General features: G+C 48.4%; 1 protein-coding gene across 1 annotated transcript in view; it reads left to right on the top strand.

The window, feature by feature from the left end:
* Positions 1-13559, top strand: part of LOC115468190 (E3 ubiquitin-protein ligase TRIM39-like) — a 31370-nt gene extending 17811 nt beyond the window's left edge. Inside the window, exons 4-6 of the mRNA XM_030199728.1 lie at positions 4503-4525; positions 8426-8535; positions 12942-13559. Of these exons, the coding sequence (XP_030055588.1) occupies positions 4503-4525; positions 8426-8535; positions 12942-13300 (492 nt within the window). The 3' untranslated portion in view covers positions 13301-13559. The remainder of the gene's footprint in view (positions 1-4502; positions 4526-8425; positions 8536-12941) is intronic.
* The last annotated feature ends 4430 nt before the right edge of the window (positions 13560-17989 follow it).

Raw genomic sequence — 17989 nt, 5'->3', positions numbered from 1 at the left:
TGCCACTTTGAATGGGCTGTGTTGGCATTGCCGCACGGCTTAGTAAACAGGGGGGGGGGGGGGGTAAATGTGAGTTATGTTTGATTCTCCTCTTTCTATGAAGCTCCAAGTTATGAAAGTGATTGATTGGTTCAGTATTTTGGAAACTTAAGCTAGTAAGGAGGTTGCATGATCTGCTAAGTTTTTTTTTTTTTCAACTTTAGGAGTTCAAAGTGTGATTATGCCATGTTTTGATTATTGCAATGATTTGTTACTAGGACTTCATGGAAGATGTTTGAAGGCCCTCCAAATACCATAACATGTCGTGGCTAATGTGCTTTTGGGGTTTTCAAGGCATTGTCGTATTACTCTAGTTCTGCAGAAGCTTCATTGGCTCCCAATTAAACAAAGAATAATTTTAAACATAGTAACATAGTAGATGACGGCAGAAAAAGACCTGCACGGTCCATCCAGTCTGCCCAACAAGACAACTCATATTTGCTACTTTTTGTGTATACCCTTCTTTGATTTGTACCTGTGCTCTTCAGGGCACAGACCGTATAAGTCTGCCCAGCACTATCCCTGCCTCCCAACCACAAGTGCCGCCTCCCACCACCGGCTCTGGCACAGACCTTATAAGTCTGCCCAGCACTATCCCCGCCTCCCACCACCGGCTCTGGCACAGGACCTTATAAGTCTGCCCAGCGCTATCCCTGCCTTCCAACCACAAGTGCCGCCTCCCACCACCGGCTCTGGCACAGACCGTTATAAGTCTGCCCAGCACTATCCCCGCCCTCCCAACCTCCAGTCCCGCCTCCCACCACTGGCTCTGGCACAGACCGTATAAGTCTGCCCAGCGCTATCCCTGCCTCCCAACCTCCAGCCCCGCCTCCCACTACCGGCTCTGCTATCCAATCTCGGTTAAGCTCTGAGGAATAATTTTAAAGTTTTTACTATTGTTTTTTCAAGTTGTGAATAACTTGGTATCACCCATGTTTGGTTGAACCTTGCATATTTATCAGCCAGCAAGAACTTTGAGATCATCCGATGCTATATTGGAAGTTCCTTCTTTCAGAGTTATTAGATTAGAACAATATCATTCCACAGTTTTCAAAGTGATTGGTCCAAAATTATGGAATGATTTACCAGTGAGTTTGTGAACAATAAAAAAATATTGATTTGTTTAAAAAAGAGTTAAAAACCTTAGGGCCTCTTTAACAAGCCGCGTTAGCAGTTCACGTGCGGCTTATGTTCTTATGCTCATGTAGTTTGTGTAGAGAATTTCTAGCAGTCTCACTTGTTCTGTTTTACCAGTAGTAGGTGTATTGGTGTTCTAGGGCCCGGTCTAATATTTGTAGTGCTGCCTATTCACAGGTAGAATTTTTCTTGTTTGAATAATAGCAATTAGTGCTACTGTTGTATGGTAGCTTTGCTGCATGTATGTTGAGTTAGGATTTTTTTTTCAGGTTTTTATATTTAACAGTTTGCCTGGTAATGGAGAGATTTACATTGCTGTTGCTCAGATGACATGAGAATCAGAATATTTTTTTGCATGGTGACTTCCAAGGAGACAAAACCACAACTGGACTTCCAAGGAGAAACATCCTACCTGTTGTTCAGGGGAGGTTGGATTTTTGTGGATGCAGAGCATGTTTACATATAACTCATACAAACTGCTTTACTGTATCAGAACAAAGGTCCTTGAAACATTTAAATTATGTTTAAAGTATTAACAATATTTTGTATTATTTTCATTTTTCATACATGTGTGTGTGTGTATCTATCTATCTATCTATCTATCTATCTACTAGTGGAACCATGCCTGTTTCCTCAACAATGAAACGGGCCCTAAGAAAGCTGTCATGTAAGCTTTTTTTTCTCTTTCCCCTGCCCTCCCCTCCATGTCCAGCGATTCTCCTCTTCCCTGCCCTCCCACCCGTGTCCCACGATTCTCTCCTCTACTGTCCTCCCACTACTACTACTTATCATTTCTATAGCGCTACTAGACGTACGCAGCGCTGTACACTTGAACATGAAGAGACAGTCCCTGCTTGACAGAGCTTACAATCTAATTAGGACAGACAAACAGGACAAACAAGAGATAAGGGAATATTAAAGTGAGGATGATAAAATAAGGATTCTGAACAAGTGAATAAGGGTTAGGAGTTAAAAACAGCATCAAAAAGGTGGGCTTTTAGCTTATATTTGAAGATGGCCAGAGATGTAGCTTGACATACCGGCTCAGGAAGTCTATTCCAGGCATATGGTCAGGCAAGATAAAAGGAACGGAGTCTGGAGTTAGCAGTGGAGGAGAAGGGTGCAGATAAGAGAGATTTACCCAGTGAACGGAGTTCCCGGGGAGGAATGTAGGGAGAGATGAGAGTGGAGAGGTACTGAGGAGTTGCAGAGTGAATGCACTTATAGGTCAATAAGAGGAGTTTGAACTGTATGTGGAAACGGATAGGGAGCCAATGAAGTGACTTGAGGAGAGGGCTAATATGAGCATAACGACACTGGCGGAATATTAGTCGTGCAGCAGAATTTTGTACAGATTGAAGAGGAGAGGGATGGCTAAGTGGGAGACCTGTGAGAAACAAGTTGCAATAGTCTAAGTGAGAGGTGACAAAGAGTGTGGATGAGGGTTCTGGTAGTGTGCTCAGAAAGGAAAGGGCGAATTTTGGTGACATTATAAAGAAAGGAACGACAGGTTTTAGCAGACTGTTGAATATGTGCAGAGAAGGAGAGGGAGGAGTTGAAGATCCCATCCATGCCCATCAATTCTCCTCTGCTCTGCCACGCCCTCCCCTCCCCTTCCGTTCCCTTCCTCCCTCCCTCCCCTTGATGTCCCGCGATTCTCTCCTCCCCTCGATTTGTACCTGAACGTTCTCTGGCCGGGTGGCGCTGGCTTCCGTTCCATTCGTAACATCTCCTGACGTCAGCCAGCCTCCAGCGTTCCCTTCCCTCTCACTGTTCCGCCCTCTGATGTCATCATGTCTTGACGCGAGGGCGGGACAGTGAGGGAGAATGGAACACTGGAGACTGGCTGACGTCAGGAGATGTTACGAACCTAGGCAGCCAGACATGGAACATTGGAGGTGCAAATTATTATATAGGATATGTATAGGATATGTAGGTGTATTGAATAAGATTGGTTAATGTGGAATTTTGTTTTCAATATTATTTGTGCAAAAAATGATTTATTACACACAGCTTTTTCCTTTGTTGAACGAATTATCGTGAAATCACTAAGCTGCGTTATAGGCGCATTAACATTTTTAACACGTGTTAACCATGTACTCGTATTAACTGTGTATGCACCTACAGTATCCCTATAGGTACCTACAGGGTTAGCATACACGCTAATTGGAGGTGCATTGAAAATGCTAACGCACCTTAGTAAACATGGCCCTTAATATTAAAATGTTTGTTCTGGATTATGCATTTACTTCAAGCGTCTACATGTTAGCAGATATGGAGGGATACATTTATAAATGAGACATTTTTTTAATAATACTGTGCAGTACTCCTCCACCCCCACCCGGTTATGCCTTTACGCCAACAGGCTGGCAAAAGTTTCTGGGGAGCTCACTGTGTGGTATCAAATGTGTAAATGTTGAGAAAAACACTGATTACTTCAAGATTTTGTTCATAATGTTGCAAATTTGTACTTCTGATGGCGATATTCTTTAAAATTTTATTAAATGTATTAATTTTCCAAATATATGTACATACCAGCTTCCTTTTTAAAAAAAAAATAACCTTTACTTATAATTATGAAAAACATATCCGACAATTCAGGAAATACAAAAAGCTAAACTAGGGGCCCTGTTTACAAAGGCACGTTAGTGTTCGTTAGCGCCAGGGGCGTAGCCAGACTTCGGCGGGAGGGGGGTCCAGAGCCCGAGGTGAGGGGGCACATTTTAGCCCCCCCCCCCTGAAATTGCCGACCTCCCCTGCCGACAACCCTCTTGACCCCCCCCTCCCGCCGTCAATCCTCGTCCGCTGCCGCCGTCACCTACCTTTGCTGGTGGGGCACACCAACCCCCGCCAGCCGAGGTCCTGTTCTTCCGGCGCAAGGCTTCATTCTGTTTCTGCGAGTCTGACGTCCTGCACATACGTGTAGGACGTCAGATTCGCAGAAACAGAACGAAGCCTTGCAGATCAGCCAGCAACGCAGGTGCAGGCGCACAGAAAGAGAACGAAGCCTTGCGCCGGAAGAAGAGGACCTTGGCTGGCGGGGGTTGGGGTCCCTCGCAAGCAAAGGTAGCCCATGGCGACGGCGGGGGCGGGGGAGGGTTAGTGGCGGGAGGAGGGTCGAGAGGGTCGTCAGCAGGGGGGTTCAGGGCCAAATCTACGGGGCCCAGGCCCCCGTGGCCCCACGTGGCAACGCCACTGGTTAGCGCATGCTAAATATTAGCACGTGCTAACTGTGTACATGCCCAGAATATTCCTGAAGTGTATAATGTGTTCTCATATACTGTGAAATCTAACTAGAAATATTCTCTGTCTCTTTTCTCCTCTAGGATGTGAAGGACGCCCTGAGCAGGTACAATTTACTTTTCTGACCTTTTCTATGTGGCTGGATGATTTCTTGTTTTTGAGTGTGGAAGAAGGGAATTCTTAGACTGATGGGTGGGTGGGTGGGGGGGGGGGGGCAAGTGGGATTGAGAATGAGAGAGAGGGAGGTGGAATTGAGTGGGGAGAATTAAGGGGTGGAGGAAGCACTGAGGAATGAAGGGGAAGAGATGGAGGAGAAGGGAGGAGAATCGCAGAACTTCTCCATTTTGCCTCTCCCTTTTGTACTCTCTGTACTGCCAGAACATCTCTCCCACAACCCCCCCCCCCCCACCACCACCACCATTTCTCCTCGTCTCACCTCCTATTGGCCCTTTATGAGTCCTCTCTTCATCCATAAGTACATAAGTATTGCCATACTGGGACAGACCAAAGGTCCATCATGCCCAGGTTACAAGTACCTGGCAAGATCCCAAAAAAGTACATAGACCATTTTAATAATGGTGTATGGACTTTTCCTTTAGGAAGCCATCCAAACCTTTTAAAAACCCCGCTAAGCTAACTGCCTTTACCACATTCTCTGACAACAAATTCCAGAGTTTAATTACAGGTTGAGTGAAGAAACATTTTCTCTGATTCTACTTTGTAGCTTCATCGCATGCCCCCTAGTCCTAGTATTTTTGGAAAGAGTAAACAGATGATTCACGTCTACCCGTTCCACTCCACTCATTATTTTATAGACCTCTATCGTATCTCCCCTCAGCCGCCTTTTCTCCAAGCAGAAGAGCCCTGGCCGCTTTAGCCTTTCATCATAGGGAAGTCGTCCCATCCCCTTTATCATTTTCGTCGCCCTTCTCTGCACCTTTTCTAATTCCACTATATCTTCTTTGAGATGCGGTGACCGGAATTGAACACAATATTCAAGGTGCGGTCGCACCATGGAGCGATGCAAAGGCATTATAACTCCTAACTATGGATCTCCTTCCTATCTCTACCCTGTCAGTGTTGCTGCCCCCTGAACCCTAGTGCAGGGGGAGCTGCTGGTCTCTAATCTGGCACTGCAATAAGGGGGTAATTCTGTACAGTGGTCCTATATATCTGGAGGGGGCCTGTGCGGTGCCTGTTCTGTAAAGGACATTAGGTGCCAACTGTTTTTTAGAGAACAGTAGCTTAACTTGGTACATACGTTCTCATGCACTTAGAACCTGTGCCTAAATATCACGGATATGTGTGCAACATGGAGGAGTGGCCTAGTGGTTAGGGTGGTGGACTTTGGTCCTGGGGAACTGAGGAACTGAGTTGGATTCCCACTTCAGGCACAAGCAGCTCCTTGTGACTCTGGGCAAGTCACTTAACCCTCCATTGCCCCATGTAAGCCGCATTGAGCCTGCCATGAGTGGGAAAGCGCGGGGTACAAATGTAACAAAAATAAAATAGATACTATTGGAGATTCTACATGGAATGTTGCTACTATTGGAGATTCTTCATGGAATGTTGCTATTCCACTAGCAACATTCCATGTAGAAGGCTGCGCAGGCTTCTGTTTCTGAGGACGTCAGACTCGCAGAAGCAGAAGCCTGCACGGCCACATTGGTGATCTGCAAGGACTGACTTCTACATGGAATACGTGCAGGACGTCAGACTCACAGAAGCAGAAGCCTGTGCAGCCACATTGGTGATCTGCAAGGGCCGACTTCTACATGGAATGTTGCTGGTGGAATAGCAAAATTCCATGTAGAATCTCAAATAGTAGCAACAGTGGAGGAGTGGCCTACTGGTTAGGGTGGTGGACTTTGGTCCTGGGGAACTGAGGAACTGAGTTCGATTCCCGGCACAGGCAGCTCCTTGTGACTCTGGGCAAGTCACTTAACCCTCCATTGCCCCATGTAAGCCGCATTGAGCCTGCCATGAGTGGGAAAGCGCGGGGTACAAATGTAACAAAACTAAATGTGAGGTTCACCCATGCTCCATCCTCACCCCACCTGCTATGTAATGTGCATATTTACTGACTAGTGCTTAGGTGGATTTTAGCCATTTATTTGCATATGTGTAGTACCACAAGCTGCCACAAGAGGTCGTAGCAGCTATTTTGAAGGAGCTGCTGTTAGGGGCAAGCGCAAGTGGCCTTCTCTCCTGCCTCCATCGCCTCCCAATGGACCACTAATGATAGGAGGTAGACCCGAGGAGACCTGTCAAGCTCTTGGAGGTTGAGGGAAGGATTCGGGGGGAGGGAGGAGGCTTTCAGAAGGAGGGGCACGGGATTGGGGGGGGCAGGGAAAGGGTGCAGGCTGTTTCACAGGGCAGAAATGTTTTTTAAAAATACATATACAGGTGCCGGCCCGATATTCAGTGCTAACACCCACATAGCTATCCTGCTTATTTTCGAAGGAGAAGGGCGGCTATCTCCTAATAGCGGCCAAGTCGGTTTAATCGAAAGCCGATTTTGGCCGCTTTCAAGTGCTTTCTGTCGTGGGGCTGGCGAAAGTTCATGCGGGCGTGTCGGAGGTGTAGCGAAGGTGGGACGGGGGCCTCAGCCGATAATGGAAAAAAGAAGGCCGGCTCTGATGAGCATTTGGCCAACTTTACTTGGTCCATTTATTTTTAGGACCAAGCCTCAAAAAAGTGTCCCAACTGACCAGATGACCACCGGATGGAATGGGGGATGACTTCCCCGTACTCTCCCAGTGGTAACCAACCCCCTCCCACCCTAAAAAAATATACCAGCCTCAAATGTCATACCCAGCTCCATGACAGCAGTATACAGGTCCCTGGAGCACTTCAGGCAGGCAGACCCAGGCCCATCCCCCCCACCTGTTACACTTGTGGTGGTAATGTTGAGCCCTCCAAACCCCCCCCCCAAACCCACTGTACCCACATGTAGGTGCCCTCCTTCACCCCTTAGAGCTATGGTAGTGTTGGACATTTGTGGGTAGTGGGTTTTGTGGGGGGGGGGGGCGTTGGGGGGCTCAGCACACAAGGTAAGGGAGCTATGTTGCTGGGAGCTTTATCTGAAGTCCACGCAGTGCCCCCTAGGGTGCCCGGTTGATGTCCTGGCATGTGAGGGGGACCAGTGCACTACAAATGCTGGCCCCTCCCATGACCAAATGCCTTGGATTTGGCCGCCTTTGAGATGGCCGCACTCGGTTTCCATTATCACCGAAAACTGAGGCCGGCCATCTCTAATGTCGACCTAAATGGGGATTTGGCCGGCCAAGACCGTATAATCGAAACAAAAGATGGCCGCCCATCTTGTTCGATTATACGGTCGGCTCCGCCCTCAGAGATGGCCGGCCTCGTTCGATTATGCCCCTCCACGTGACCTAATTTAGAACACCTTTGAGCTGTCCTAAATTCAGCTGATTAGCTACCTGGGTGCTGGCACCCGCATATCCCCAGGCTTCTTCCTAACACCGTCCCCCCGTACCACCCCCAACCTGCCCATTTTTTTTTAATGGGCATCAGAGGAAATATTCAGCGGTGCTGTCCAGTTTAGTGCTGCTGAATATCGGGGGGGGGGGGGGGGGGGGGGTAGGTGGCCAGATACGATTTGAGTGGGCATCAGTCTCTCCTGCCCTCTTATAGCACTTTGAATATCGGCTGGTCCGTGACTAACCCATACTTATGTCTTACTCCCTTCACCTGTCTGATCGATATACCCTGAGGATGAATATGTCCCAGAATAATCCCAGTGTCTCTCTTACCCATAGATTGATTTCACTTCCTCCATCTGTCTATCTTTGTTGTCTGAGAATGAACATAGCTATATCTTATTGGTTTATCCCAGTCCCTCCATCTTGCCCAATTCTATCTCCTGGGTGTGAACACCTCTCATGATAAGTGTTCTCTTACCCACAGATATATCTCGTTCCCGCCAGCTGTCTGATCTCTATTCCCTGGGCATGAATAATCCAAGTGTCTCTCTACCCCTTAGGTGGCAGAAAATGAAGTTTCTTGAACAAGAGGTTGTTTCTACTGATCTGAAAATGGGTTTGGAATTGAGCTACCCTCAGCAGCTGAAGACATTGATAACAAAATTTCGAGGTGAGGAATTAATATTATTATTTATTTATTGATTGATTAGGATTTGTATTCTTCTCTTTAAGTAGAGGAGTGTGGTAGCCGTGTTAGTCCACTCTTAAAGGTTATCGATAGACATCAAACAAAATAAAACATGGAAAAGAAAATAAGATGATACCTTTTTTATTGGACATAACTTAATACATTTCTTGATTAGCTTCGAAGGTTGCCCTTTTCCGATCTGATGAAGAAGGGCAACCTTCGAAAGCTAATCAAGAACGTGTAATTAAACTCTGGAATTCATTGCCGGAAAATGTGATGAAGGCGGTTAGCTTAGCAGAGTTTAAAAAGGGGTTGGACGGTTTCCTAAAGGACAAGTCCATAAACCGTTACTAAACGGACTTGGAAAAATCCAAAATCCCAGGAATAACATGTATAGAATGTTTGTACGTTTGGGAAGCTTGCCAGGTGCCCTTGGCCTGGATTGGCCGCTGTCGTGGACAAGATGCTGGGCTCGATGGACCCTTGGTCTTTTCCCAGTATGGCATTACTTATGTACTTATGTAAGAAATGTATTGAGTTATGTCCAATAAAAAAGGTATCATCTTATTTTCTTTTCCATGTTTTATTTTGTTTGATTTCTATTGATAACCTTAAGAGTGGACTAACACGGCTACCACACCTCTCTAATTAGGACAGAGAAACAGGACAAATAAGAGATAAGGACAAAGGGTAGCAAGATTCCGGAATCCCAAAGAGTAGCAAGATTCCGGAACACAAATAATAGCAAGATTCCGGAATCCCAAAGACTACTACTACTTATCATTTCTATAGCGCTGCTAGATGTATGCAGCGCTGTACACTTGAACATGAAGAGACAGTCCCTGCTCGACAGAGCTTACAATCTAATTAGGACAGAAGGGCAACCTTGGAAAGCTAATCAAGAAATGTATTAAGTTATGTCCAATAAAAAAGATATCATCTTATTTTCTTTTCCATGTTTTATTTTGTTTGATTTCTATTGATAACCTTCTCTTTACAATTGCACAAGATGATTTCCAATAAAAACATGCATAAATAAAACAGTAAATCAGAGAAACTCCACATCACCCCAGCATAACTGCTTCCCATTGACTAAATCCCAATACTCAGCCTAACAGAGATTGCCGTTATAATACTTCAAAAAAAAAAAAGAAAAAGCCCTTTAAGGAAATTCATTTCATGAACTCAAGAACTGAATGCTTTTGCAAATAAAAAGCCTTTTAAATGTTTTCTAAACCTAAAGCCCCGGATTCTATATAGGTCACTGAAATCCCAAGATGAGCATACAACTTGATTGGCCAATGAGCCAATCAACATCAGTAACTGGATACTAACAACCAATTATTGACATTAATTGGCACCGATTAAAATTTGCACGCTCATCTGGATGCATGTTATTGTGTAACGCTGGGCACCAAACTCTGATAGCGTATACCTCCAAAGGGACTGAGGCCGTTGGAGGTGTATGGGCAGATCGGAAGTGCTCCATAAAGTTGGGCACAGTGTTATGCAGTGCATTTTTCTAGTGAAAAAGGTGCTGGTACTCAAATGCCAGGCCACCCTTCAGGGGTGGGGTGATCACTGAGGGACCCACCCCACAATAGCCAGGCCCCCTGCAACCAGTCACAGAACCTATGACAAGGCAGAATTGGTGTGTAGAGCCTGAGCTCTTTCATTAGAGGTCCATGGGTCAATTTTAGCAGACAATGGAAAAGGTGCTGGTACTCAAATGCCAGGCCACCCTTCAGGGGTGGGGTGATCACTGAGGGACCCACCCCACAATAGCCAGGCCCCCTGCAACCAGTCACAGAACCTATGACAAGGCAGAATTGGTGTGTAGAGTCTGAGCTCTTTCATTAAAACTTGGGGTCCTTGGGTCAATTTTAGCAGACAATGGAAAAGGTGCCAGTACTCAGTACCCCCCCTCAAAAAAGCCCTGGTTTTATGGAATATGGCATCAGTGCATCCAGGGCCGTGCCAACACGGTAAGCGCAGTAAGCGCCGCAGGGGGGCACCTGCCTTCAAGGGCACTGCGCCGTCATGTTGTATTTAAAAAAAAAACAAACCTCCGCTCCATCCCCGATTCCCCGGCGCTTTAAATTTACCTCGCTCCGCCTCCGACGTCTGCGCAGCGTCAGTGAAAGCGCTGCCTGTCTGACGTCTCTCCACCAGCCTTCCCTTTGCGCGTTCGTTCCCTCTGTGCCCTGCCCTCAAGGAAATGACGTCAGAATAAGGCGGGACACAGAGGGAATGAACGAGCGAAGGGAAGGCTGGTGGAGAGACGTCAGACAGGCAAGGCTTTCACTGACGCTGCGCAGACGTCGGAGGAAGGTAAATTTAAAGGTCTGGGGGGGGCGCGCGCGCCAACTAATAGTCTGCAGGGGGGCGCCAGAGACCCTAGGCACGGCCCTGAGTGCATCTAATCTGGGCACCAGCATTTCCACCAGATTTCAGCAGGCATAAATCTGGCACCCAAAGTTAGCCACGAGAATTGGAGGTAAAGCACTGTTCTAAAATAGTTGAGCTCCCTTTATAGAATCATGCTTAGTGCAGATCTTTTTCGGCACCCAGTTTTTGACGCTATCAGGTGAATTTTTGAAAGAGAAGGGCGCCCATCTTCCGACACAAATCGGGAGATGGGCGTCCTTCTCTCAGGGTTGCCCAAATTGGCATAATCGAAAGCCGATTTTGGGCGCCCTCAACTGCTTCCCGTCGCGGGGATGACCAAAGTTCACGGGGGTGTGTCAGCAGTGTACCGAAGGCGGGACTGGGGCGTGCTTAACACGTGGGCGTCCTCGGCCGATAAAGGAAAAAAGAAGGGCGTCCCTGATGAGCATTTGGCTGACTTTACTTGGTCCCATTTTTTCACGACCAAGACTTGAAAAGGTGCCCGAACTGACCAGATGACCACCGGAGGGAATCGGGGATGACCTCCCCTTACTCCCCCAGTGGTTACCAACCCTCTCCCACCCAGAAAAAACAAAACAAAACATTTTTTTCCAGCCTCTATGCCAGCCTCAAATGTCATACCCAGCTCCATGACAGCAGTATGCAGGTCCCTGGAGCAGTTTTAGTGGGTGCAGTGCACTTCAGGCAGGCAGACCCAGGCCCATCCCCCCACCTCTTACACTAGTGGTGGTAAATGTTGAGCCCTCCAACCCCCCCCCCCCCAAACCCACTGTACCCACATGTAGGTGCCCCCCTTCACCCATAAGGGCTATGGCAGTGGTGTACAGTTGTGGGGAGTGGGTTTTGGGTTTTTTTTGGGGGGGGGACTTGGGAGCAATTTGTGAAGTCCACTGCAGTGCCCCTAGGGTGCCCGGTTGGTGTCCTGGCATGCGAGGGGGACCAGTGCACTACGAATGCTGGCTCCTCCCTCGACCAAATGCCTTGGATTTGGTCGTTTTTGAGATGGGTGTCCTCGGTTTCCATTATCGGCGAAAACCGAGGTCGCCCATCTCTAAGGTCGGCGATCTCAACATTTAGGTCGACCATCTCTAAGGTCGACCTAAATGTTAGATTTGGGCGTCCCCGACCATATTATGGAAACGAAAGATGGACGCCCATCTTGTTTCGATAATACGGGTTGCCCCGCCCCTTCGCCAGGACGTCCTTAGAGATGGGCGCCCTTAGAGATGGTCGTCCCCGTTCGAAAATGCCCCTCTATGTATACAATCCTCCCCCCACCCCCACAAATGATGAGTCTGAAAGTGGATTTCCACTGGGAGAGCATTCCACATACCAGGTCCAGTCACAGGTGGGGTCATATTGAACCACTGACATTTAACTGGGCACCAGCGATATTCTGTTAGAATGGCCTTTTTGCTGTCTTACTTTCATCCGGATCGTTTTGCATATAATCAGATGAAGACATTAAACTGAAAAAGAATATAATTTAACAAGGTAGTTGGAGATTTCTTTGTTCACCATTGTGTATAGTAGTAATTGCTAGTAATGGGAGAAGAATCAGACTGACAGCATGGGCCCCCTGAATCTGATATTCTCCAGATTACCAGCATCAAAGCATAGATTTTTATAAGCCAAAACTGTCATGACTTGATGATACAGACATTAATGAGAAAAACGTGGTCTAGGGATGTCGGACACCTTATCTCAAGAACTCGGAAGGTGTTGATGTCTCAACTCTCTCCCCTGTATCTAGTGATCACTAGTTCCTGGAATGTTTCAATGCCGCTTCCTGAGTGATTAACTATTTTCTTATCGTTTCTTCTTATTTCTGCAGAAATGAAGTTGCTTTACTCAAAATATGGCATGATCAATCTTGCTTAAAAGCTACTTTTCTAAGAATACTTCAAAGAAATATTTCCCTTCAATTCCTCAATTCCCTCCTCTTGTCATATGATTTTGTTTGCTTTTTTTTCTGTTAGGACAAGCAACGTTCATGAATGGACTCTCACCCCCCATTAAGAACATGTTCGAAAATCCAGTCATTGACCGGCCCACTAAGATCAAGGCGAAAGAAAACCAAGAGAAGCAGAGGAATGAAGATCAGAAACATCGACTTCTTAATGAACCAAATCACCTCTTGGAGACCCGTGGACGGAAACGAGAGAGAAAAAGAGGGAGGTACAGTCAAGAAAGGGCCCGACCTCTGGGGCCAAGGAGGCTTGCTATCAATGTGGACAGATTGGACACACTAAACATGATTGCATTTACAGCCTTCGCTATACTGGACCTGTGGGTCCCCCTGTCGGTCCTCAACCCTTCTCTGCTCCTTCTATGCTGACATATCCACAATTCAGTCGTCCTGCTAATATCAAATACCAGCACAGAGCTCCTGCAGCTGCCTACTACTCGGATGCAATGGACTTTACTCGGGACTGAGTGGAGGAAGGGGCTCCCATCCTTATGAACTTACAATTACCCTGCTCGTTAGGAGCAGAGGTAGAAGGGGAGGGGAATGTAAGGAAGAGCCTGCAGAGGCATTTTGGATTTGGAAGCCACATATTCTGCCTTAACATAGTTACATAGTAGATGACAGCAGGAAAAGACCTGCACTGTCCATCCAGTCTGCCCAACAAGATAAACTCATATGTGCTACTTTTTGTGTATACCTTACCTTAATTTGTACCTGTCCTTTTCAGGGCACAGACCGTGTAAGTCTGCCCAGCACTATCCCCGCCTCCCAACCACCAGTCCCGCCTCCCACCACCGGCTCTGGCACAGACCATATAAGTCTGCCCAGCACCATCCCCACCTCCCAACCACCAGTCCCGCCTCCCACCACTGGCTCTGGCACAGACCATATAAGTCTGCCCAGCACCATCCCCACCTCCCAACCACCAGTCCCGCCTCCCATCACTGGCTCTGGCACAGACCGTATAAGTCTGCCCAGCACCATTCCCATCTCCCAACCACCAGTCCCGCCTCCCACCAATGGCTCTGGCACAGACCGTATAAGTCTGCCCAGCACCATCCCCACCTCCCGCCACCGGCTCTGCCACCCAATCTCGGCTAAGCTCCTTAGGATCCATTCCTTCTGAACAGGATTCCTTTATGTTTATCCCATGCATGTTTGAATTCCGTTACCGTTTTCATTTCCACCACCTCCCACGGGAGGGCATTCCAAGCGTCTACCACCCTCTCCGTGAAAAAATACTTTCCTGAGTCTGCCCCCCTTCAATCTCATTTCATGTCCTCTCGTTCTACCGCCTTCCCATCTCCGGAAAAGATTCGTTTGCGGATTAATACCTTTCAAATATTTGAACGTCTGTATCATATCACCCCTATTCCTCCTTTCCTCCAGGGTGTACATGTTCAGGTCAGCAAGTCTCTCTTCATACGTCTTGGAACGTAAATCCCATACCATCCTCGTAGCTTTTCTTTGCACCGCTTCCATTTTTTTAACATCCTTCGCAAGATACGGCCTCCAAAACTGAACACAATACTCCAGGTGGGGCCTCACCAACGTCTTATACAGGGGCATTAAAACCTCCTTTCTTCTGCTGGTCACTCCTCTCTCTATACAGCCTAGCAATCTTCTAGCTACGGCCACCGCCTTGTCGCACTGTTTCGTCGCCTTCAGGTCCTCAGATACTATCACCCCAAGATCCCTCTCCCCGTCCATGCCTATCAGACTCTCCCCGCCTAACACATACATCTCCCTTGGATTTCTACTCCCTAAGTGCATCACTTTGCATTTCTTCGCATTGAATTTTAATTGCCAAACGTTTAGACCATTCTTCTAGCTTCTTCAGATCTTTTTTCATGATTTCCACTCCCTCTGGGGTGTCCACTCTGTTGGAAATCTTGGTGTCATCCGCAAAAAGGCAAACTTTACCTTGTAACCCTTCGGCAATGTCACTCACAAATATATTGAACAGAATCGGCCCCAGCACCGATCCCTGAGGCACTCCACTACTCACCTTTCCCTCCTCCGAGCGAATTCCATTCACCACCACCCTCTGGCGTCTGTCCGTCAACCAGTTCCTAATCCAGTTCACCACTTCGGGTCCTATCTTCAGGCCGTCTAGTTTATTTAAGAGCCTCCTGTGGGGAACCGTGTCAAAAGCCTTGCTGAAATCTAAGTATATGACGTCCATAGCACGTCCTTGATTTAATTCTCCTGTCACCCAGTCAAAGAATTCAATGAGATTCGTTTGGCACGATTTCCCTCTGGTGAAACCATGTTGTCTCGGATCTTGCAACTTATTGGCTTCCAGGAAATTCACTATCCTTTCCTTCAGCATGGCTTCCATTACTTTTCCAATAACCGAAGTGAGGCTTACCGGCGGGTTGTGTCCATCAACCAGCAGGGGGAGATAGAGAGCACTGAAAAACCATAGTGCCTCATGGCCAGCTAGCTCCATCTGCCTCTTCAGTATTCTCTATCTCCCCAGCAGGGTGGTTGCAGCTTGTTCAAGCTCCTTCAGAAAATCTTCCTGGGGTGGCTCCTGTGCTTTTGCCAGTTGTAGCAGGGGTGTTGTGGCTGATGGAGCCCACTTTAAAGGCAAATAGGTTAGCCTTTTCCCTGCCTTACCCGGCCCCCGATGTGGAAGTAGACAAATAGGCAAGCCCTGTCCCTGTCTTTGCCCACGCTGTGGATGCAGGCACATAGGTTCGCCCTTTCCCTGCCTTTCCCACGCTACTGATCCTCCGGAGTTGGAAATTTGCCTCTTTCGCTGTTGCCTCAAACTTTCCTCACAGCGTTAAAAAAAAAAGAGGTCTGGTGAGGTAAGAGCATTTTGTAGCTCCTCCGGGGACGATTTTGGCGCGAATCCGCCATTTTGAATTTCCGCCGCTTTTGGCGATGGCTGCTGAGAAAGTAAAGCGCTGTTCCGTTTGTGGCAAAGGCAAATCTGCAGCGTGGCTCTGTAAGGCGTGCTTTTCAGACGGTAGAGCCGGCCCGAGCATGGCGAGCGATGTTCCTTCCCGCTCCATGGAGCTGGCAGCGGGTGCCATTTTGGACCAGCATGGCGCGACCCCCACTGAGGCGGAGGGCTTTGAGCCTGGAGGGGCACCTCGTGTAGAGGCTAATAAAAGAGCTGTTTCCCCCAGACTGGAACCGGGAGGCCAGGGTGAGCCATTTTCCCCTGAATTTGTTTTATTGCTGCATAATGCATACATGTTAAAAAGAGCTCTTCCGCAGGGGTCCTCTGCGGCCCTGCTTTCTGTATCCCCTCCAGTGGAGTCTGGCCCTGGATTACCGTCAGGCGCGTTTTCCCCTGACAGATGGCCACAAGACAAGCGCAGAAGGGTGGATTCCCCTTCAGAGAGTGGAGCACCCCCTGTGGTCGGGATGTGAGGACTCTGAGGGGTCTGGCAGGCCTTCGTGGTCGGGAGAGCCAGAAGATGGTGCAAGATTGCCACTGGATCTAGATGATCCTTCCGTGGTGAGGATTTTCCACCGCAATGAGCTGCCAGCGCTTATTACTGATGCCTTGCAGGTCCTCTCTATAGAAGACCCTGGGAGTACTGAAACCTCCTCCGGTAATCCGAGGATGGCAAGTACTAAGAAGCCTGCTCGAGCCTTTCCTTTGCATGACTCCATCCAAGAGCTTATCACGGCTCAATGGGCTGACCCCGAGGGGCCTTTGAAAGTCGCCAGGGCTATGGGGTAATTATACCCTCTAAGTGAGGAGCATTTGGCGGGCCTAGCAGTGCCTAAAGTGGATGCCCCAGTCACGGCTGTGACAAAGAAACCTACCCTCCCAGTGGAAGGAGGAGTTGCCCTGAAGGACATGCAGGACCGTCACCTGGAGGCAGCTATGAAACGGTCCTTTGAAATTTCAGGCCTATCCTTACGGGCGTCTGTATGCAGCTGCTACGCTGCCCGAGTCTGCCTCGCTTGGTTACAACAGGCAGTGGAACAGCCCGGAGATGGAGCAGAGCCCTTTACGGAGGTGGCACCGCGGATGGAGTCGGCCTTGTCCTTTTTGGCTGACGCCCTTTATGATCTGGTCAGAGCTTCGGCTAAACAGATGGCTGTAGCGGTGGCAGTTCACCGTCTTCTGTGGCTACGGCATTGGGCAGCTGACATGGCCTCTAAGCAAAGGTTGGTGAAGTTGCCTTTTCAAGGACTTCTCCTGTTTGGTGAGGAGTTGGAGAAAATTGTGAAGGGCCTGGGGGATGCCAAACCCCAGCGCTTACCCGAGGATAGGCCATGGCCTTCTTCCAAGGGTCAGGTGGTTCCCCCCTCTTACAGACCTCTCTTCCGTGAAGGTAGAAGGTACCGCCCGGGGCGTTCTGCTGGGTTCACTTCGCATGCCCGTTTTCAGCAGAGGAACTCCTTTCGCTCGGACAAATGTTCCGCAGCAGCAGGCTCAAGACCTGGAGTTCAAGGGCGACCCTCTCAATGATGGTGCGCCGGCCCCCTCCTCGATTTCTGTGATAGGAGTACGACTTTCCCTCTTTCTCGAGGAGTGGGCCAAGATTACCTCAGATCAGTGGGTCTTGGACCTGATCAGAGAAGGCTACAGAATAGAATTCAATGCCCCGATAAGAGATGTGTTTGTGGAGTCCCGATGCGGTTCTGCCGCCAAACGGGCGGCGGTAGAGAAGACCTTGCAAGGCTTGATTCACATTGGGGCGGTTTCCCCCGTGCCTCCTGCCGAATGCGGCTCTGGCCGTTACTCCATTTACTTCGTGGTGCCGCGAAAAGGTTGGTCTTTTTGGCCTATCCTAGACTTAAAACAATTCAACAGGTCTCTGAACGTGCGGCATTTTCACATGGAAACCCTGCGCTCCGTCATAGCGGCGGTACAGCCAGGAGAGTTTCTCATGTCTCTGGACCTGAAAGAAGCTTACTTGCACATACCAATTTGGCCCCCACAACAGAGATTTCTGCGTTTTGCAGTGATGGGAAAACATTTCCAGTTTCGGGCCTTGCCTTTTGGCCTCGCCACAGCTCCCCTGACCTTTTCCAAGGTATTGGTGGCAGTAGCTGCTTTTCTCAGGCGAGAGGGTATCCGGGTTC

The sequence above is a fragment of the Microcaecilia unicolor genome, chromosome 4, assembly GCF_901765095.1.
Source record: "Microcaecilia unicolor chromosome 4, aMicUni1.1, whole genome shotgun sequence".
Lineage (NCBI taxonomy): Eukaryota > Metazoa > Chordata > Amphibia > Gymnophiona > Siphonopidae > Microcaecilia > Microcaecilia unicolor.
Note: the sequence above shows the minus strand (reverse complement) of the source record. Positions and strands in the feature narration are given on the sequence as shown.